The sequence below is a fragment of the Mercenaria mercenaria genome, chromosome 6 (assembly GCF_021730395.1).
Source record: "Mercenaria mercenaria strain notata chromosome 6, MADL_Memer_1, whole genome shotgun sequence".
In the NCBI taxonomy this organism is placed as follows: domain Eukaryota; kingdom Metazoa; phylum Mollusca; class Bivalvia; order Venerida; family Veneridae; genus Mercenaria; species Mercenaria mercenaria.
Window position 1 is genome coordinate 12692206 of NC_069366.1, and position 23552 is coordinate 12715757.

General features: G+C 33.3%; 1 protein-coding gene across 1 annotated transcript; it reads left to right on the forward strand.

Moving 5' to 3' along the window:
* The first annotated feature begins 8409 nt into the window (after positions 1-8409).
* Positions 8410-23241, forward strand: LOC128557964 (uncharacterized). The gene is made up of 5 exons (XM_053546654.1): positions 8410-9012; positions 17997-18099; positions 19116-19261; positions 21336-21767; positions 22141-23241. Exons 1-5 carry the CDS (start codon positions 8808-8810, stop codon positions 22656-22658), a joined length of 1404 nt encoding a protein of 467 aa, XP_053402629.1. The 5' UTR covers positions 8410-8807; the 3' UTR covers positions 22659-23241.
* The last annotated feature ends 311 nt before the right edge of the window (positions 23242-23552 follow it).

Below are 23552 nucleotides of genomic sequence, written 5' to 3' on the forward strand. Positions count from 1 at the left end.
AACTCGATCAAGGTCAAAGTCTGCAAGTGTCATGGCGCTGAAGACAATGCAACGGCTTAAATATTCGGCATATAAAAGAGGCAATATGCAATATGTTGGACAAACTATACACGTATGATTAGCCTAAATTTGACATTTCCACGTTTGTTGCTGGTAATTGTAATCGAGATTACCATAATAGTAATGATTTCACATTTATGACATTTGATGTGGTAAATAATAAAATTAACCGGTTATGCAAGGAAATATTCTGGATTCATCAGTTAAAAACACTAAATCAAGAGGAACTTAAATAAAAAAAAACAGCATTGTTTAATGTGTAATGACGTTTACATGAGTATTTTTATGTTTAGTACTATTACGTTTTCTTCCGTTTTATAAAACATTTTCCTATGTAACTTTCGCAGTTAACATTTTTTCTTATAGATTTGACCCTTAATAAGTATCTTAATATCCCGTATAATCAAGTCATAGTATCGTTAGATGCAAGATTTAGTTATGTGTTCATTACCAATAATTTAGATTAACAGTATAAGCGCAGTTGGAATGTTCTGTTCTATAGTAAATATCAGTGTATGCAAGATAAGTAAAAAAAAAAAACCTGTTATATTGGCTCCTGAACATTTTCATGACAACAAGCCTCTACGACTTCAACAAACAAACCAGTTTTATGATCAGGGTGTCGAACTTTCCAGCAGTATATTATATTTGGCATTTGAGTACAGATAAGCGATAGTAAAAAGGCATCAACATTTTATAAAAACGGACCAAATGTCAGTTGGACAGATGTGCACTTATTTTTTTTCATATTGAAAGATGCTTGGATATCTAAGCAAGTAACTGGCAAAATACGAAAATAACAATGTGTGAAAGTGACAGTTTTAGTAGTTCACAAAGTGGATGCACAAATTAGGTACTGCATAGCCTAAGGGCCCCAATTCAAAGACTTGTATAATATATACTAACTCATTTTACATCTACAAATAATAATTTGAGCTGTTCCATGCATATGTTACAAGCTCATCAGTTATTACTGGTACATTTATATTGTTTGCTTTCATGGCAGTCCTTATCAGTAGTATTATTGAATCTTCTTGATCCTGACTTCCTGTTATATACATACTTTTGTGCAGACTACTTAGCCTTTTTTTTCAAATACAAAGTTAAACTAAATTATTATAAATATTTCATACACTAAAATATGCAATTAAGATAGTGCGTCAAACGTAACGTCATACCTTGACGTCATGATATCATGTTAAATGACGCCATGACGTCATACATATGTTAATTTAATATTATGTTTTGCTGAAGAAGTATTTCAATATGAGCTACGTTGCAAACTGTAATTGTCCTCTTTTTTTAACCACATTAGATAGAGGATATTTATTTGTTTCAGTATAAGATCGGAATATAATTCACCGCGTGAACACTATAATGCTATATTTTCACGAGTGGCGCAGCCACGAGGGAAAATGTAAGTTCTGGTGCCCACGTGTGAAATTATTTCGCTGTTACACTGAAACAAACAAATGTTCTATTTATCTTATGTATTTTAATGGTTTTGACCAAATTATATCCAATCTGTCCGCGCAACGTCGCGTACAACGTAAAATGACGTCATATTGTAATGACGTCAGGATATCTTTGTAGAAAAAACTGTAAATACCTCTATTAAGTTTCCTGATTTCTGTTACACTTTCTTATGATAGAATGTATACATTTATGATCCTGTTAGTTTTTCTATACATTTTATCTTTATTGAAGTATAGTTTGCATGGAATGTTCTATCTATTGAGAATTAATATTCTTTTGCGTTCAAGTGTAGTTCCGTAAGTCACAAACAGTGAAAAGTAAAAATGATATTTTCACTGTTTGAAACAGTGAAGATATCAATTTTATATCACTGATGAATTTCAGTATTTCACTGAAGAGCATAAAATAAATATTTTATAATAAAAAGTAACATATTTAAGGTAAAACGCACTGCGATCATTTTTTCGTTCTTGAAATTATAACGCCTAAACAGTTGTTTGAACAGATTTTTTTCTTTTCATTCTTGGCGATTTGTCCTCTTAAGAAAGGCACTCACCAGATCGATTAGGCTCCTACTAAGTATGTGATTGGGTTGTTTATGGGTTAACTGTCAGGGAGCGAACCAGTGACCTCTGGCAGTCGTAGGGGTCGTCCTACCATGATACCGATGCTGTGCTATAATATATATTATGTTTCTTAATGTGGCATGCTACAAGATGAAGCTTTATGAAAGTTTGTAAATCAGCCACAAAAAAAAATAAATAAATAACTTGTTGTCAACTAATCCACACAATGACAGCGTAGTCAGTCATAAAATGTACATACGTATGGGTTAAATGACACGTACCATTTTTTTTTAATTAATAGAAATTTGATGTTTTTTTAAGAAAGGAAAGCAGGAACCATTAATTAATAAACATACTGGTTGGAAATCAGAATTCGGACTGTACCAGTTTCCGGACACATGTAATAACCGCTTTGTTTCGGCGTTATACACGTAATTGTTTCACCTGGGCCATTTTGGATGTTTGTTCTTTTTATCTACAACAAACCATTATATTACAAGGCTGTATAATGCTAGGTTTTGTGATGATACCTCACCTATGTTTACAAAACAAATTTCCGTCTTCACGGGGCATGATGATAGCACTGAGCATGCACAGTAGTTTACACTTGTCAAGGTATCAAATAAGGAATATAATTAAACTACATATTGATTGTCTGCTGATAACATGTGCTTCTTTTAATTTCATCGTAATAATTACATAAAATGCAGAGCTGTCGATTTTTGCACTAATTTTATTCTATATCTATTGGAATCATCAAGAATGCGTGTTAGACGAAATTTGAGTTTTTTATAGTTAGCCTCTACGCGTTCGTGGGTGCTATTGAAAGTCGCATTATCTTTCATGTGTATTTTCGGAGGGATAAATGATAAAGAAATGTTTAAAATGGTTTAATGACTTATTTCATTATCAAAATAACAGCAAAATATCGTCAAAATATTTGTCCGGCTACTATTTTACCACACTGGACAAATACAATGTACCTTCTTTTTGTGACCACATTTGAGGTTTTAATGATATATATCATATTTTGCGTCACAACTCGATACTGATAATAACATCAGATGCAGAAGGAACTGGAGTTTGTGCAGTGTGGGCTTCAATATGTCTCTTAAAGAAATAAAAGGAGCCGAAATATGAAAATTTGTCCTGCTACTGGTTCCCAACTAGTAAGCTCGGACAGATGCTAACTGTCTTTGTGTTTCTTTTTCCACCTGTGTTCCTTTATTTGTTCGTTTCACCAACGTTGTCTACCTATTTTACTTTGTCAGTATGTTTATCGCGTACACATCCTGCATGCACTACTACGGGATTAATGCTAATTTCTTAGACTTGTTATTTTCTATTTTTCTACAGAATATTTACCCTTGTTGTCTTTTAAGTGAAAATACTTGGTGACAGAAAAAGTATATGTTCTATTATGTAACGTTATGTGTGATCTTTTACGTTAATAATTTTTACTGTTCCCTTTACTTTACTCACAGAAATGTGAACTTTAGTGTTTTCTGTGCCTGTCTAGGTTTTGATTCTTTGTCAAAAGTATCGAATATCAATATTCTTCGAAACAGTTCATGAACATAGCAATGTTGAACAGCTACACAATACATTACACCTGTATTCATTCTTAAAGGTAGCTGTATAGAAGTCTCACTTCTGCTCCATTTTTAAAAGTCAACAATCACTATACAATCATACAACTAAAGCGCTACATTGTTTTCTTGTTAAATAAAATACATACATGTAATTTCAAACTCCTGCGTATTTTGCAAAATGAGACTCTCTATAACCTAGTTAAAATAGTTACTTTAACAACAAAGGTTTAACGACATTTTATTGCACGTATTGACAATAATCTCACAATGCCTCAAGGCACTACTTTCAGAAATATTAACCTTTAGGGTAACGACTTTCACAACGTCGATCAGACGAGCGATGTATCAAAATAATACCATTTGGTTAATGGTAAAATCAATATTATTAGTTCTTTTTTTCATTGTAATTTTCGCATTATTATCAACTTTAGTCCTTCGCCGATATGACTCTAAATTTAAGCCAGTGACAACATTATTATTGATTAAATCACGAGAATTAATGGCGCATTACAAATTTTCATGTTAATAGTACAAATATAAAGAAGCCTTCCTCTGACTGATGACAACAAATTTCATTATGGCGAATGCCTCTTAAGAAATTATATATCCTAAACAGTGATTTGCCATTGAATTAAATTTTTGTTTGGAGTTTAGATGTGAAGGAATTATATCACGAGGCCGAGTATAAACGACAATGATTTTACTTAATTGCTATATATTATTTCGATTCTAGCCATATTATCAAGTATTATAATGTACACCATTGACGACATCGATCATATATTTGCCTGTTTTCTATTGTTTTCTTTTCCATCGCAATGCGATGCCGTTTGACAACATGACGTAAAAATTGTGACGTCAGAAAACTGGATATACAATTTTCAGCCTTCTTTCTTTAATAGGAAAACAATGCGGCTATTTGGAAAAAAAAAAGATTTTCTTAAGTACTTACTGCTTTTCTCGGATTCTTCTTAGAATGTTGTCAGTTACTTAAGGAGAACAAGTCCGTGTTGATACAGTATGAGAATCAGGAGCAATGATTATGATGTTGTCATTATATAGATAAGAAAATTGTTGACATAAAATACGATTTTGGACACACGAGGTGTCTAATTTGGTCACCTCGAGCAGCCAGTAGGTCATCCTGCATAAATTAACCTGTTTACCTGCAGACGTTTCCACTTGTTTACATGCAGATCTCCTATTAGATGTAATGTGTTATAGCCTAATTGTCTTCCTGGCTATGTATAGTCCAGTCAGCCTCTCCACAAAGCAGTCTAGCTGTGCACAGTGATAACAAGTGTTGGCTTGTTTACCCGCCGACCTGCTATTTACCAAACTGTTTGTGCTGCATGTTCACATGCTTATATTATTGATTTCCTATCAACGTGACTTTCCATGTATCTGTCGCCCTACCTCGACCATTCTTTCTCCTACCTCACAAACTCGTGTAGACGTTTTTAAGGTGCCAAATTATAATGTACTTATTCCTTTTATTAATATGAGCAAATGTGTATGCATTTTATTCAGTATGGTAGATGTTATCTAGTAATATCTCTGCAGGAATGTAGCAATAAACTTTCACTTCTCAATTTGAATTTGTGCTCTGTGCAAACTGATGAAGAACAATAATCTCGCATCTTATTGTTGCAAAGGCTAAAATAAGACCATAAATGTAAGCTGGTATGATATGTTAGCTCTTACTGTACACGAGGACACAGATATTACCTGGACAGTAATGCAGAAAAATATCATTAAAATATTTGTATTATTACAGAGAATAATTTACATTTATTTGCGAAAATACCAAAACATAATACATCTAACAAATATTGAATTATGTCCGAAACCATTGTTTCGAATTGTTGTGAAGAAACAGTTTTGCTAAACGAAGATAAATATAAAAAAAGAAAAAGAACGGAGCTTTCCTGTTGTCGGTGATATAAACATTGTTTACATAAAAACGAAATTATATAGCAAATTAATAATAAAAGCAACGGTGACGAAACGAACAGGTACAGGTAACAAAAAAATACTTCTTGGAACAGTTACGAGTTTAACTCGGTTTCTGATTTGCACATAGCCTCACAATTAATCCCTTCCATATTCGCAGTTTGTATAGGACAGTGTAAATAAATGTTATATCCAATAGGTAAGTCCATATTACAAGCCATTGTAGTATCAAAGACATTGTATTTAAGCTCATTACTCATTCCCAGTGGGATGTTTGAAAGGAAGGTCGTCACGATGAATAATTTTATCCGCCAAAAAGTATAATTATGCGAAAGTCCTGTCTTCTTGGTCTTTCGGAACATTTATATTCAAAATATTACATGAAATTGTAAAGAACACATTAGTTTGAATTTGAATGTTGGATAATAATAATAATAGTTCGTAACTGTGCCCCTTCCCGTCTTCCCGATACATTAAGGAATTGTTATATAGCAAGTTGCGCACCTTATGGTGTGTTTCAACCCGCAAGACGACAGTTATGGTTCTTAACTCAAAATATGCACAAAAGGCGGAAAAGATTTTGTCGCCTATATCTAAAAACGTATTTCACCTCATGAGGATTATTTTTCAACATGTAAATTTTATGAATGTCCTTATTGTCTGTGAAAAATTTCGCGTGGCCATTTCTTTACGTTAGATTTCACTTTCATAAGACAATTCAATTGAGACGATTAATTCATTTATATAATTTGGAAGAACTACAGGTGGAAACGAAATGTTGTGAACGAGGTTCATTTTAAGCCTGGTCGTTCCTTGAACTTAGAATACGAGTTTTTTTGTGCTCCAGTGCTTGTAACACACGCTTTCATATATGCCTTTACGGGGCTCGGTTGTGAAATCAGTTTAAATACCAGTGTTTCAGTATTGATTTTTTCTTAATATTTACATTTTTGTAAAGGACTTCTTGGCCATCCTGATTATTATTTATTGCAATGTAGGCAGTGGTAATATGCAGAAGTACAATACTGTCGAGTGTTTTCACTTTCTGATTGCTGCGCGAGGAAGCTTAGTATAATATTATACAAATTACTTATCTTAACGAATACAGAAATGTTGTTCCTGACTGAAGGTACAAAATAAACCAGTTTAAATTCTTCATTAGTTTTTCTTAAATTTTTAATTCTTTCGAGGACTGTTGAATTGCACAATAATCATTTGATATCAGTAAGATTTAAAGAGTGATTTTTCTGTCAATATATTCCTTGTGGACATGTTATTGCTGCAAATGGTTTAATGTGTTGAAAGGTTTTGTTGTGATTGTACTTCGTTTATAATGATGTCGATCAGTCATGTAAGACATTCAAGATTGGTTCAAATTGCTACAAACAAAATAACTTTACGTACACATGTTTAAACCGGATTTTGATGGTCGTCAATGGCAGCTTCTCTGGAGAGGAACGACCACGTGGGTTTTCGTCTACACATTTCAGCAGCAGCGGAGCCACATGCTATAAATCACTGATTTGTTTTATTCTTAACTATTTTGACGGTCAGATAAATTCCTTTAAGAAACAGTTCTATCAGAACTTGCTAGCAGCTTCTGAGACTATCTTTAAAAATCGAGGACAAAAGATGTTTGCCAGAATTTAAGTATATCTGAAACAAGATGGTTTCAATGCAGCAAGAACATTTGCGGAAAATGGTTTCTAAGCAGAGGTAACAAAAGTGTCGAAAGTAGAGCGATTTCTAAGAAAATGGCAAGTAGAAAACCAATAGCTATAACAAGAAACACGTTGCTGGTGTTAAAACTTTTTATAAGTCTACATTTGTGATTTATGAGACTCCTTTTAAGTTCTAATATTTTCCTTACTTTCGCCATCTTACTAGATCCAGCAAGTGCTCCGTATGTTGATGATGGGGGACAACCGGTCTAAATGTTCTCAGTAGATTAAACTCCCTGCAATCACACCGTTTCTGGATCCTACGGATGGTAAGACTCGCAGCCGGGCACTCAACAATACCGATTTAAGCCTCGAGAGTCTAAGTACAAATGTACAAAATGATCATTATGTAAAAGGTAAGCATGATTTAGTTTTAGCTTTATATAATTCAAGAAATTACTCTTAACATTGAAGAAGAAATGGATTTTACCATGCATGAGCGTTAGTTTGAATATGCGAAATTGTATGTTAAAAAATATATACGCAATTAAAGAGACTCGGTTCAGTTGTAAAGGGAAGCATTTTGATTTTGGGGGTGTTCAAAGCTGTTGAATTTAATCTATATGCAATTTCTGTTTTATTAGACTTCAAGGAGAATTTTACATTTTAGAACGTTCAGTTTACCAAAGTTTAATAATTATTACAGTTGTAGTCCGGCAACATAAAATACAAAATTTACAATACGGTTTCTTTTTGCCTGGTAATATTTACTTTTGAAAAACAATCACAATTTTTGACAGAATTTATAAAGGTATATAATAAAAAACAACTTTATCACGCATTCGGTCAGTAAAATCGGCATGTAAGATAAAATGCTATGAAATACTATCACATAGACGTTTTAAACATACTGAATATACTTACTCTACCTTTCAATTAGACATCCTTTCAGAAAACGACAAATTACATACAATGATATTACTGATTGTTATGTCCATCATCTGTACCGGCAATTGATGACGACATACTTTATGCTTTTCTAGTCTTCTTGACTCTGTCTTTGCATTGACGAGCAAACCGTTTTGCACGGCGGACACTTGGAGAGTTTTTTTGGAAATTATAGCATCTCGCTATTGAGTGGGAATGGTATGTGCTGTTTATTGGGAAGAAAGACATTTGTATTCGCTCTGTGGATTATTTTGGATTAAGATAAAAGACAAGATATTTTTATTATTGGACTGGTAGGAAATAACTTTCATAAAACTAATAGTGAAATGTCAACAAAGATAACCAAAAGTTCAATGAGAGGAAACTGTAATATCATCAATATTTCTTTTTCGTTATCTAGCGATATCACGGCAACCTATATGGATACATAAAAATGCTCATGCTGGCAGAGAAAATGTAAAAATGAAACTGTTATGATCAATCTCATTTAGTTAACACATTTATTTGAAGATTAATTGATATTTTATTTATAGCAATAAGGCATCAAAATAATGACTATTATAGATATATTGAAAGCGCTTGGACTGGCTGTGACAATAGTTATACTTCTGGTCGGTGCCATTAGCGTCTTCGCAAGACTGCGGAAACTTGAAAATATGGATCCAAGCTTTAAACAAATTGTCAAATACCTGCTAGTAGCTGGACTGATTAGCGACACAATGTGCTTGCTTAATTTACTACTTTCAGCAGCATCAGGTGAGATTTCTAGCATATTTTATATTAAGCATTTATAATTATGGTGTGTTTAATTGTTGTTTTTTGCATGGACGATATTCCGCCCTCAAATGAAATATTCAAGCCTTTAGAGATAATAACAGGGACTAGTAATAAACTTCAAATTACGTTTACTCGTTCTGAGAACAAGGTTGATACAGTACGCTCGTTACAAAAAACTGGTTAATGACAGTTTTTCACTGTTGCAAAATGCAGTGAAATCTGCTTAGGCCTTATCTGATTAAACATTCTGTTTTGCTTTCGCTCTCACCACTGAAAAAAGGTCTGGTTAAATGTGCTATTTCACGGACATTACAGTGTACAAAGTGTTTAGAGACCTAGTGGTCTTTCATGGACTTTAATCATAATAAAACATATTTATTATAAATGTGACTGTCAATGAAATGTAAAACCAAAGCTTTTAGCCGTTTGACACCATGTAACACTTGTTGGTGCGTTGTAAAACGCAAATCCAACCGACATAAATGCAGAATATAGTGTCAAAGAAGTTGTGACCTGAACAGGATTATTATCATTAAAACAAGTTTAATAAACAGTGAATTAATTTTATAACAATAATCCACATTTAGTTCTGTAAGGGTACATAATGTTTTGGATGTATGTCACAACTCTTCAGTGATATTCCTGTTCAAAGTACAAGTTTTGTGTATGACATGGCGGGGTAAGGAATTTATATTACTCAAACTGTCTTCTGACTAGTTATATCTTAAATCTTTGCTCAGATAACAAAATCTCCCTTTCAGACCTTAAAGAATACACAATATATTTTTCACTGCGGTTTACAGTAAATATTCCGGAAACTTATCAGCATCATCATTATGGTTTAAGGTTATGCTCTATTGCATATTACATATTTAATTATAAGTATCCCAATTATATACTTTATTTCATATTCTAACATTTTTTCCACTTTATTGTGCTTTTCTTGTATTCTATATCGCTGGTGGTAAAAAAAGCAAGTATAAGAGCAATGGTATATATGTAACGGCTGCTAAAAACAAGAAATTTTCCTCTAAGACAATAGCAAATGCTTAAATTATTGTTCGCCTTGGAAAATAGTCCGATGAACAAGTTTCCCTAATTTCTACAGATACTACAGCTTTTATCAGTAAGCTTTATCTTTGATAAGAGATGCAATTTTCAAGGTGGCGAATGACATTCCACGCACTTAAGGTAATTCTGCATGTTCGGATTAAAACTTTTTCTACAATGTAGAATTTGATTAAACTCTGATTTTTCAAAACTTCAGAATATACCTGGACACTTCAGTAAATAGAAAAGATAGGGTCGTGTGCTTGATATTTTGCTACACTGATTAAAAAAATAGACCTTTTGCAATTTTCATAACGGGTGCCTACGAGAAACACATAACTTTCATAACATTAAAGAGAACAAACGTATTTCTACAATGTAGATTTTAATGAAACTTCTCACAGTTGTAAATATTTTTTGCATGCAAGATAAATTGTTTAAATCGCGACATGCCACAAAATGGTTGATAGACGGTGACATTAAAATGTAAATTTATGTTACTATGACATGCAATATACATTGTTGCCACTTTGACATGCAAGACATATTGTTGTGGCTATAAAATGCCTGAAATGTTGTGACTATGGCATGAAAGACAGTGTCGTGACTGTGACACGCAGGAGAAAGTGTTGTGATAACGACAGACATGACAAGTTATTGTAATCACAAAAAGCAATGAATTTAGCCGTGGGACTTTATTCCATATCATTCGAATTAAAGTTATTGCCAAAACTTGTGTGCCCGTATATATAGATACTACCAGCATCTTTCTCAGATATTATATTCAACCGCTTGAAGTTGAAGTGCTGCTGATTCTCCTGGATGGCCTGATTAGTTAACTTGAAAATAAAACGTACAGACAAGTATTTCGTATCCCAAAAGGGACTAATTGCGGTCTACTCAGTCCTGATTAATGTTATTTTGTTACAAACGATATTATATGCTTAGTTTGTCCACTGAGACCCGGTTTGACATTATTAAGCTGTAAACGAAACCTCAAGGTACCTTGGTGATTCTTTTAATATTGACATCCTTGACATTTTTCAGGAATGGTCATATTCCATGAATCAAAAAAAAAACTGAACCAAAAGACTTAGAAGCCATTTTTGGACTTGCGTTGAACAATTGTTAATGGAAATCCAGAAAAACAAAAGCATATCCCCCGAACCTTGAGCAACATGATACGAAGCCTATATATGACAACTGATTCGTTGTGCCAATATGGATAATTAAACGGTTAGAAAAATCTTAGAATATATGATAGTCGTGTTTCCTAACACTTTTTAAGATTAAAATGTATGTCATCCTTTACAATGTATATTACAAATACATTTAAAATAGAAAATACATTTAAAAAGGTCGCCCGACACCACAAAAACAAAAATGTTGCAGGCTCGGTTTGATTATTATTGTCAATATTATCAATGTGTTCTGCGATTGCAGAAACTTCGATTTATTCTTTAAAAAACTTATCAAATACTTTCAAATGTCAGGCCTGATTAGCGGCTGGCTGTACCAGGAGATGGATTCGATTTATCACCGCAGAAATTTTGTCATTGGTGTCGGTGATTCCTGATAATTACATGTATTTATAAAGTAAAGTTAGTCAATAAACATCATTTGTCTTCATTAAACATAAGAAAAACGAAACTTTTCTCTTGGGAATTACTGACTTTTTTATTCAAGTATAGTAAATTAGTTATTTTCAATCGTTTGGGTGAGTGTTTAGAAATACTAATGAAACAATAAAGCAGATATACATTTCTCACGGGAAACCGATGTTATTACAGATCCCACCAAATCTTTCATGTGCTTGATACCAGAAACTTTTTTCCATTATATGAACTAATGATTAAACTCGGCTTAAATCTCTTGTTATCACAGTTGTTTGATTAGGCGCTAACTTTTCTTGTCTTTTAACTGTAGCATGTCGCTTTAGTTTTTGAGAAACAAATAAATCCTCCGAGCCCGATAGAAAATATAATTTAATTTAATATAGAGAACAGTTAAATCAGTCGCGCTATAAGATGGAGTAATAATTTAATTGGAGAATGTGGATAGTTTAGACCTCTGACATCTTTTGGGGGAATAAGTCAATAGAACTATTCTCCAGTGGAAGCCTGATTTTTCTCTAAACAACAGACGTCCTAATGGTTACTGAAATTGACATTTAATGTCATGTCACTCATCGATTTGCGATTAAGACCTCACTTGGGGCGTAGAATTCTTCATTTGAGGAAGTCATCCAGCTGGCCAACGGTCTGTTGAAACTGATATAATTTAGAAGCCATCCAAAAGAAGCCGCCATTAAAACTTTAATATGTCGGTGGCATTTTAAACGCAACAAAAAGCGGATTGAAGTATAGAAGGAAAGATACTTTGATTTGATGTAGTCACACCAACACTGTCTAGGTCATATGACGACTTTTCCAGCTAAGATGGTGGGATAAGACCTCAGGTACTCACCGGGCGTTATTTCATCACGGGCAGCCACCTGGACAGAGCCACTGACCATCGGCAAGCCAGCTGGACTGCCTCCTAACCTTGAGGATTCTACATTCCAAGCGTAGTTTTGAACCAGCATCGTAGAAGAGCAAATGGTTCGAAGTCAGCAACTTTAAACACCCGATGACGGCGACCCCTGAAAGATTTCGTTAATTCTTGTAAAGTATAGCATCTCGGTTATAATCTGGCTTTATGCATTAAATTCATATCTCAAAAACAATTTTTCAGTCAGAAATGATTCATAGCTATTTATGCAATAGACCATTAATGCAACAGTCAAAAAAAACATGCTATGAACTAGCATCTATTGTAATAAAACAGTTTCTTTATTTGTGTACTTATGAGTGATACACCCTACTTATAGGTCTTGAAAATCCTTTTCTTATGAGGATGTATCGTGAGTATACAAGGGTCGACAAAACTTTATAGCAGATACCTTTCCTCTAGAATATGACGATAGTGAAAGGTAGCTGTGACGTTTGAAATCAATTTAATATAACAGCCTATATAGTCAGTAAATACAACGATAACTTTGTAAAGAAAAGTCTTTTTAGTTGAGGAAGTATGTTATTCGAAAACATTTTAATGAATTATACTATATCTATAGAGTGTAAAAATGTACTTTGGCTTTCATGTTGTCAGTGAAGACATTTCCATTAAACAACTTCTTCTAAGGAAAGCCTGTTATTGTACGATGTTACAACACAGATGATGGAAACTAGCAGGAATCCTACGTTTTTGTTCCCTTTTGAAGCATCATGACGGCTTTCCAGCTGAAGGTCGTTAATTTCCTGAGCTTTGTAATATACCGAGATAGTGCTATAAAATATGTCATTTGCTTTATTTGTATTACTATTTAATGATTATGACATGCAAGGGAAAGATCTGTCAACGAGTATTGGTGTGGATCGTAGTATGACCTCACCTTGTTATTTACAGAAAAAAGAATTATTACCGTAGTACAATATTCAAACATTCCTGTCATGTTAATCTACCATGTAAATGTGATAAACGTATTCTTTTCCCCCGAGTTCTAAGACATGGTAGAGACATGTGTTACATTCCGCATCATAAACAGACATTTTGTTGACACATGAAACAATCGTTTGATTATATTGCTTCTTATTTTATGAGAATGTGAAAAGATAGTTCCAGGAATTTTGTTTTTAAGCATCCTGATTGACCAAACTATAGTGTACAGGCTATATTAGACAAGTTTGTTATTTGGTCTTTGATATTTTATTGGACAGAGTTGTAAAAGTTGTATTGTATCTGTTCTTTCACAGACATTATATGGCTAACAAGGATTATTAAATAGTTTTCTTCAATCACACAGCTATTTCTCTTTGTGACCTATGTGTCACAGAAGGTCAGATTAGACAAGACAGCAAGCTATACTAAGTCTTTTGGAAACGTGAATAAAATGTAACTTGAAAATTTCTAGAGTTTCGCAACACACATATATATAATTTGAAGCGATTAAATTAGTACGAAAAACTTATACAAGTAACAACTAAATATTGCTATTCCCTTTAATATAAAATCATTCATAAATCCAATATCAGAAACTAAAATAATACATTTACATCGCAAATGTATTTAAAAATAATACGAAAACTACGTTTTGTCTACTTCAGAGAGATATTAAAGAATGGACTTGTACGATATATACATTTCCTAAGCAAAACATTTTACAATATCACGACAAATATGTGATAAATCTTCATGATCAGAAAGACAAATCCCTTAAGATGACACTTCTGCTTTTTTCATTAACTGAAACGACTATTAACGAAGCCACCCTTTCAGCGAAAAGAACGCCAGTCCGTGGCGTCTTGGACTCGGTGCGGTTTCCAATAACGTAGACCAATCAGTGTGTTTAAAAGAATTCCGCTTAAGCTGTGCTATTAAGAGTGACATATGCTGCATATTTTATTTTGATGAACAAACTCAATCAAACCGAGTCTGCTTTTATGTTATGAAATGAGTTTTCGATTGATTTTATTACACATGGTCCCAGATTTATTGTTTTAATCCTTGCATTTAGTTCCCCGTGTTAACGACGTTTGCTTGGAGAGTTTATGGCTGTTATAGCTTTCAAGTAACAACGAGCACCATGTGTTGTGTTCACATGTAATGTAAAAGTTTTCTTCATGTTGCTTATGTTAAATAAATACTATACAAATCACTTTATTGTTTTCGGAATTATTGCTTTTTAATCGCTGATCAATGACCTTAATTGAGTGTGTCTTAAATTTAGAATATGAATTTTTCTTGGACTTCTTCTTTACGATACTACAGATATAGCTATTTTCTTGGACTTCTTCTCTACGATACTAGATATACAACTATTTTCTTGGACTTCTTCTCCATGGTACTAGAGATATAGCTATTTTCTTGGACTTCTTCTCTACGATACTAGATATATAGCTATTTTCTTGAACTTCTTCTCTACGATACTAGATATATAGCTATTTTCTTGGACTTCTTCTCCATGGTACTAGAGATATAGCTATTTTCTTAGATTTCTTCTGATATCTAGAGCTTTAGATATAGCTTTCTCAATTAAAATATTGTGTAGGTCTGAAGAGTCTTTGAACGGCAGTCAGGTATTGAAAGTAGACGACGATAGTCCAGGACTATCTAACAAATGATAAAATCCTATAGATATGTATTTTGTTTGTTTAGGTCAATACAATACGAATTGTAAACAGATGGATACTGGATAACCTGATTGAAAAAAAAATAAGGCGACTTTTTCGATTCGATTAATTGCCTTAAACATCATGGTTTTTTATATTTTATGTATCCTAATGACGTATCTGCATATGTTTCTTTCAAGAATTTGGATTTAATAAATTGAAAGCATGACAGTAATTCATCATTTTAAACGTTAGTCTGTAATTCATACAAGACAAGGTTTACAATCAGTTGAAAGCTAGTTTGGATTTCGACTACACCGTAATATGCGACCTATGTTCCATGCGTCACTCATGAAAACTAACAGCTTTCTTTTCAAGAAACTAAAGATTTTTAAGTTAGCACGCCTACTAGTTTCTCATTGAATACAGTGACAGCTTGATACTTTCTTTTATTACCGGACCCACACGTTCCTGTTTAGATCTTAAATCATCATAATCAGACATGATGAATGCCTATTTGGCATTTTTTATTTTTACTGTATTTGATGCTTTTATGTAATCTTTACTCATCTATTACGTATAAAGGTGTTCATTTTCGTTTGTGTTGAAGCTGGTGAAAATGTGATATTGGAATGTTATGCTTTGACGATGTTAAGATCAATTGATATGTTAGCTAGTGTTTTATCACAGTTCTGTATTGTCTGTCTAACATTATCAATATTTCTTTCAATATATTTTTGTTAGGGTAATACATATCACTCAGTGAAACTCATAATTCTTTTCACAAGGTAACGCTTGGTTTCAATTTGCAATATCCGGTCTACATCAATTCAATATACTATGCATCGTTCAATGCTGATTACATTATATGATTTACAACATTCAGTATTGCCAAACCACTAATAAATTTTAGTAATATATTGAATTAAAATGTATCTACCCTTTAATTTTCCTGGTTTAACACATAGAGGATACAAATGCGTATATTTTCCTGATGAATATGTTCAAGGCTCTGCTGAACATTTTATCATTTTTACTAGACTCATTTTGTATGTTCAATATGGAAAGACACCATTGTTGTTTGTTTATTTCATGACAATTTCTATATAATCAAACTACACTTGACAATTTAATATCTGTGAGAGCAGCGTCATGTTACATCATAGTTATGTAGTATATTTTTCCTATATTATTTAAGTAAAAAGTATATTAGCTGTACGTAAAACGCTCAGGGTAAAATGCTCGGTAGACAGTTAATATCATTTACCTAATTTCGTAAACTATACTACATACAGAAAACAATATTCTGTCCCTGCCTTCAAATGACAAACACACTTAACTCAAACAAAGAACTATTCCGTTCATCTTCTTGTTGAATATTTGTCCATGAATGTTTTCGATTTTCTGTAAAGGCAATAATTTTCTTTACATTGTGCTCACTTCAATATATAAAATGTACTTACATCATTTCCCCCGACTGATTACTAGCGAAACTGTAATGAACACGTTGCCTAAATGAATTTGTTTTGTTGATTGGCCTTCTCTTCAAGGTTTAAGAATGCTTTTCGTGATATGGATATCAATTGGAACAGCCTTTCGTCGATCTATCAGCTAAAATATCTCTTTTATAAAGCATGATTCTACCAGATACGCGTGGGTACATAGTGTTTGTGCAATAAAGTAGATCTAAAATTGCAAAGGCAAATACTTATCATTTATATAAATTCGTAATACTTGACATAATGTCTGAATCCCATTATTGATGTTGTTAATTAAATATGTATTAATCACAATGCACAGGAAAGAGGTTTTAATATAAACTTTTAGCTTACTCCTCAATCCTATTCATTCATCTATGATTGTATTATACATATTTGAAAAATAAATATTGTTTAAACCAATAAAGTAGATATAAAATTGCAAAGGCAAATAATTATTATTTATATAAAATCGTAATACTTGACATAATGTCTGAATCCCATTATTGGTGTGTTAGTTAGTTTTAATGGTGGGATTTACTAAATGAGGTTTGGTTGAACAGTTCTTAAAATTTATATACATTTTATGTCAGCTAAGCAATCGCACAAGTAACGTGCGATTCTGTATATTCACAGTTTTGGGCAAAAACGCAAAGCAAAATGCCTTATTTTCTGATGTTACATTCGAAAGGGAGTTATAAGTAAGCACACAGTCAGGGCTGCTCTATGTGGTGGACTAAAGTGCGTTTGGGTTAGTAGCTATTGTAGCAAAAATAGCATGGAGTTGATTGCAACAAATATGCTGCAAAAAGAGACTTTTACAAGACGTAGATAACCGATGTTCATTTCCGAAAGAATAATATATTTGGTCCTGGTGTAGCATTTGTAAAAAAAAATAACATGCATTAACAACAAGTGAATTACAGTAGACCATCCCGCTAATAAGACGGATTTTTAAAAATATTGAATAATTTGTTACAAAATTCAATGGTCACTTGTCCAGAAATAAGCCTACCCCGCTAATTTACTAATACGACCGCCATTACCAGTCTGATTTCAGTAGTTTACATGCTTAATTTGCCTTATCCAATATGACAACTGACAATTTTCCTTCCAAGTATCCCATCGAGTGCCCTTGATAATTAGATATCACATCGAGCACTTACATGGATTTCTTTTAAAAATACATGCCCGGATCCAGTGAAAAAAGATTTATTATAGAATAAACAGTGATGTATTTATCAAGTCATACAGCAAATATTTAACATAAATTTAAAATACATTTCAGGAGGCTGGCCACTAGGATTTGTGACTTGCGAAATTTGGGGATTTGTGTCAACAACGATGCTTGCATTTTCTGCATGGCTGATAACAATGGCAGTAGTTGAGAGGTATGCGCAAACTTTACTATGTCAGTGATTGTAGGCCTTCATCCGCTGTTACCATTGCCACTGAACAAGATGTCTTCATGAGTACGAAAGAAACAGTTCACTACTATACAAGAATGTAGCAAACTCCTTTGTAGCTTTTGACTCAGAAAGTATTACTGCCAAAAATGTTCAAACAGCATTGCCTTTATTTAAAAATTGTATACTGATGAACAAAGACTATAATATATATAAAGTTTACTTACAAATATTGACTCGTTACAATGAATTAATTGTATATTTTGCAGTTGCTTCCAACAAATAGACGGATAAATTCCAAAATGTCATTTAAAACGATGCTATCAGTAATGTTGATGTTGAATATGATTGTGATTATGGCGACCATTTTATGATTAACTTCGTCATCACCCCACTTACCACTCTATTTTCTCTCAATCACTGCATAATGATGTTTGCGGAAAGAGGATGACAATGCAATCGTTTAAATCACCTTCCAAAAAGTACAAAAGATTTCTTCATTATACTTTGGACGTTGATAGACAATACAGGTCATTTAGTAGGTTTGCTTGGGTTTACCGTCATACCGGCAAAATGGGAGGTCATATAGCGCTTTTAAAGATTTTGATGGTAAAGACACCTGGTGCCCTCCTTACATTATTTCAGGCATGGGCGAGAGCTCGGGCAGAACCACCAACCTTCCGTAAGCCATCTTAATAGTTTGTTTAAATTAAACAAAGTCTACACACCAAGCGAGGTTTCGAACCCGCAGCGCTGACAGGTAAGTAATTTGAAGTCTGTGAATTTAACTACTTAGCCGTTTAGATCCCCGACAATACATTCGTCATTTGGATGGCTGTAGGTTGTCTTTTGGCCGGAATTAAATTTGTTTGGACCATCGTCAGTGATTGCGCATGTCAGTATTACTTACATATGAACTCGGAATCAAATATTTAATAATCGCCTACAGTATAGTTATTATTCTACTATCATGTTGATACAATTGCTTTATCCAAATACAGATACATGGCTATATTATCTCCGTCAGAAGTACCATCAGCATTTTCACAGAGAAATACACGCATTATCTCCGTAGGAATTATCTTCCTGATCATGATGGCAGCCACAGGACCGTTCTATGGTTTTGGAGAATATACTTATCTTAGAGGTGCGTGTGTGTTTACAATAGGTTTGGTTTTACTTTTAGTATAGTACACCCCCACCCCCTTTAATGGGATGTCCCCCAGGCTACATCTTATGGGATATATATTTCTCAGTTAATTCAGTTTGCCAGAGCGTGTGGCCATGTTGATAATTTCAACGAACGTATTCAATATATTACAGCAAGGCTACCGTATTAATAAATTGCGTAAATATTTTGCTAAATTGTACTACCGTTATTCTTTTTTTTTTAATTCAGTAGTAAATTAAAGACACTTCTGCGAGAGGTTATTTCAAAACCCAGTTTTTTTTGGGGGGAGTGGGGTTGCGGCTTAAAAACTTAGTATGATTTTGGGTCATTGTAATTGTGCAACAGTTTTTACTGCATTTGATAAAATCAAAAAACGTTTTATTAAAACAATTATGGTCCAACTGCTTTTACACACACTGCATGTTTTATATTCAGCCTTTTCTACAGTTGGATGCTACGCTTTGTTCTTTGATTGTTTCTGACGACAGAAGATGGGGTTTTGTGTTGACTTTGTGTGCGCGCGTGTGTGTATGCTTATTGTTCGTCTTGTCCTGGTGTGTAGGCTTTGAGTGTGTATGTGTGTGTGTGTGTGTGTGTGGTGCACGCGTTTGCGAGCTGGGGGATTCGTTTTGAGGAGGCTGCGCTTTTGGTGCGTGGCATTCCCTGTTTGATATTTTTCTTTGTTTTTTTGGGTCATTTTGAATCCTATCGTGACTGAACTGTTTTGATTTTTGTCTTCTGACCAGTTTCGTCAGGGTGTTTCTCTTGATGCTCTGTCTTCTGCAAAGGCATTGAGTATATGTTTTTGTTCTTATTTGGATATTCATCCTTGTTCTTTAATTTTGTTTGTTTTGTTGCCCAATCGACGAAGTACAAAGATAAGTTATACACTGGCATAGGTTAAAATTTATACTACTTATTCATATATTGTCAAAATGTTTTGTAAAAATAGGAAAATACAGACAAGCCAAACATTTAGAAATAAATTGATATATATCTTCAGTTTTTGAAAACTTTTGAACTCTAAGGTTTGCGAGATATTACAAGTTCAAAATAGTGCTTATGTTATGTCGTGATTATATTTAACTGCATGATAACAAAACAAGGCGATCGGTAACACAGATGGATGCTCCCCGAAATTACTGTAGCATAAGGGGCTTTTCAGCCACGGAGATTGTGTTCAGGAGAAATGTGGTCAGCAAGAGATTTGGTTCTTTGACACTGCATTCCCTCTCACTGTTCTATATGAATATGTAAAGTATAAAGTCAATGAATTACATAATATTCGAGTTATACCCCAAACAAGGTTATCAATAAAAGGAAATAATAAAAAGAATTGGACCACCAAGAGATATGGTTCATTGTCAATGCACTCACTTTAAATTATTTCTATCAATATGTGAAGCATGAAGTCAATACCTTACGTAGTATTCGAGTTTTGTCCTGGACAATATTTTCAAAAAAGGAAGATAATTAAAAAATGGAACCACCTAGCGTTATGGTTCCTTCTCACTGCACTTTTTCTCAACGTGTTCTATCATTGTATTAAGTGGCAACTTTGTACCTTCAATACTTTATGAGTTATCTACTGGCACTGACAATACGTTGACAGACGGATAAACGGACATAAGGACAAGGTGGCGAATATATAGCATTACGCTCTCTCTCTCTCTCTCTCTCTCTCTCTCTCTCTCTCCCCCCCCCCCCCCCTCCCTCTCTCTCTCTCTCTCTCGGGGAGCATACAAATAAACAAAATTAAGTATTTTTGTCGGAGTGTGTATTTATATCTAGTACTAAAATCAAAATGGTAAACGACAATTAAATATATCTTTGGCAGTCCTAGTTTAGTGCACAATATTGAAGCATGACAATGTTAAATAAAAAAAATGTATAAGTTTTTAATTCCATTTTAATTTTGTTTTCAGTATCTACAAGTTTATGAAGTTATCAATCAAACTATTTTACATAATCATTATTTGTAGTACATCCAAAATGTGGTTAATTGAACGAAATTATATTAGGAAATGACATATTTTGATTAATATTTCAGGTTATTTGACTGCGCTAGTTTCAACAAATATATCGCTGCCTCTGACTTTAAATCAGAGGGAACACACTGCTGACGTAAAACTCCAGAACCTACATGAACTTTTTAGTCATTTGAAACGGTCTTCCTACACCTCTCCAAGTACAGATATGCTCTCTTTGGTTGCTCTTCATATACACAAAAACTATGACGTCATCGTGAGCAAAGCACAATGGCTGTCACACGGAATATTGTTCTATTTAAGAGCTATTTCGTCCAATTCTCTTGAGAGTTTTATGGAACACTATCGCGACAGTATGTTAACTAGAAATATCACGGATTTATCGTTTGTTGACGACATTGCAAAAACATTAAATATTAGTGATACAGAAATGACATCGCAGCTATCAGTGCACGAGTTGAATAATTACAGACAAATATATCTCCCTGTGCAAGGTAATCAAATATTTCATCATAAATGTGTCTCTGTTTATGTAATTCCTAGTTTTTTTAATGCAGAACATGTGCAAATCAAAGCTAATCTGTAACTAAACTCAATACTTCCATTTTATCCACACTCACTATAGCCCTATATACTTTTTCGGTAATCATTAAAATTAATAAATCTGTATTGATATTTCGATTTCTACATTCGTTAACATCTACGGCACAATTAAGTACAAAATTTACTTATCATTAAGGAAATCAATACTCATGACTACAATGTGCTTATTAAATTCTCTGCGGGCATTGCTCATTATTCCGTCTGTCATAACCATTCATTTTTGGATTAAATGTCATTTTCTTCATTGAGTGCTGTTTCTTTCAGATATTGGTGTTTGTTCAGCTGATCTTACTACTCCGAGTCATCATGCAAGTATTTGGACAGGATTTTACATCACCTTTGTATTTATACTACCGTACAGTTTATCGCTAGCCGGACTCTGTCTAGTATACATCCGAGGGTTTGGCTATAATTCCTGTGCTTCAAAGCGAGCTTCTGATTTAGATGTCTCTCATACGAATATAACTTCTACCATATGTATGGTAAACTGTATAATAAATCTTATATATTTCTTGACCATCTTATCGAATAAAAATGGAGCCCTGTTTAGTCAAACTACCGTTTTCTTGGTAACGTATATTATTTCTTTGAAAACATTGCCTCTTGTTGTTACTATGAGACTTGGTCCGACCACGTGTAAATGTTACTGTATGTGTTGTAACGTGTGTATAAAGAAACTGTTTATCTGGAAAGCAGCTGGTGACATGTCGAACGAGTTAAGTGATTTAGAAATGAGACAGTCATTGACTGGAAAACAAAAACTGTCAAAAGTATCAGCATGAGTTTTCAGTTATGATAATATATTACAAACAACCTTTAACTTCTTCTTTATTGCACTTACATGTACCAGCACGTGTGTCCATTAATATTATTGCATCTGGCTCGTGATAAAAGTAATGTGACTTACTTTGTATTAGAATATTTACATGAAATTAAAATTGATATCGTAGGTTTCCTAGAGAAGATATCTTTAAAAAATATTTTAAGACTGATTATATCTTCATCAAACCTGTGTTGCTGAAAATAGTATATTCAACAAAACCCTTATTTTAAAAACACAGATTTCATGCAAAGTCTTATTTTTCATACATTTACAAAAATACATTTATTTGTCAAAAATGTTAGAACTGATTGAATTTCTTGTACACTTTAGGTTTTCCTTTTTTTATTATGATAACTATTTCTTCTTTTTTTCTGACAATTGTTTCAAATGCGATAACAGCAGGTGTTAAGTTTCAGATTTTTGTGAATTTTTACATTTCATCATTTATATTTTTAAGGTTTGTTAAACTAAATGTACAATACCATTGAATATGTCATTGTATAGAGATAGGTGTTTAATCAAATAAAACGGTTTCAGTTTCAGTTGTTGTTTTCTGAGGCAATCAGTGCATCACTGATATCACTCAAATTAGTTTTAACACAAAGCTGCATCCGGAGACTAGACTTGAATTAAAGTTATTTAGAAAGAACTGATGTTGTTTCTCATGGTCAGAGCTTTGTTAAGTGTGATTGTATTCTTTTGGGTAATCTTTTAGTTTTTAATAATAATTATCTCAATTTGCAAAGTATGTAGAGTTTGTTTCTATTTTTACCGACAAAAGTGAACATTTAAAAATGTAACAGGTTTGGTGCCATTTGGCCTGTTCATGGACGGTAGTGGAAATACATGTTAC

Bases quoted from the DNA above. Each gene is read 5' to 3' on its own strand.
- LOC128557964 (XM_053546654.1), top strand. From the start codon at position 8,808: ATGACTATTATAGATATATTGAAAGCGCTTGGACTGGCTGTGACAATA. The intron at 9,013-17,996 runs GTGAGATTTCTA...AATACATTTCAG, and splicing joins ACTACTTTCAGCAGCATCAG to GAGGCTGGCCACTAGGATTT. The intron at 19,262-21,335 runs GTGCGTGTGTGT...TTAATATTTCAG, and splicing joins AGAATATACTTATCTTAGAG to GTTATTTGACTGCGCTAGTT.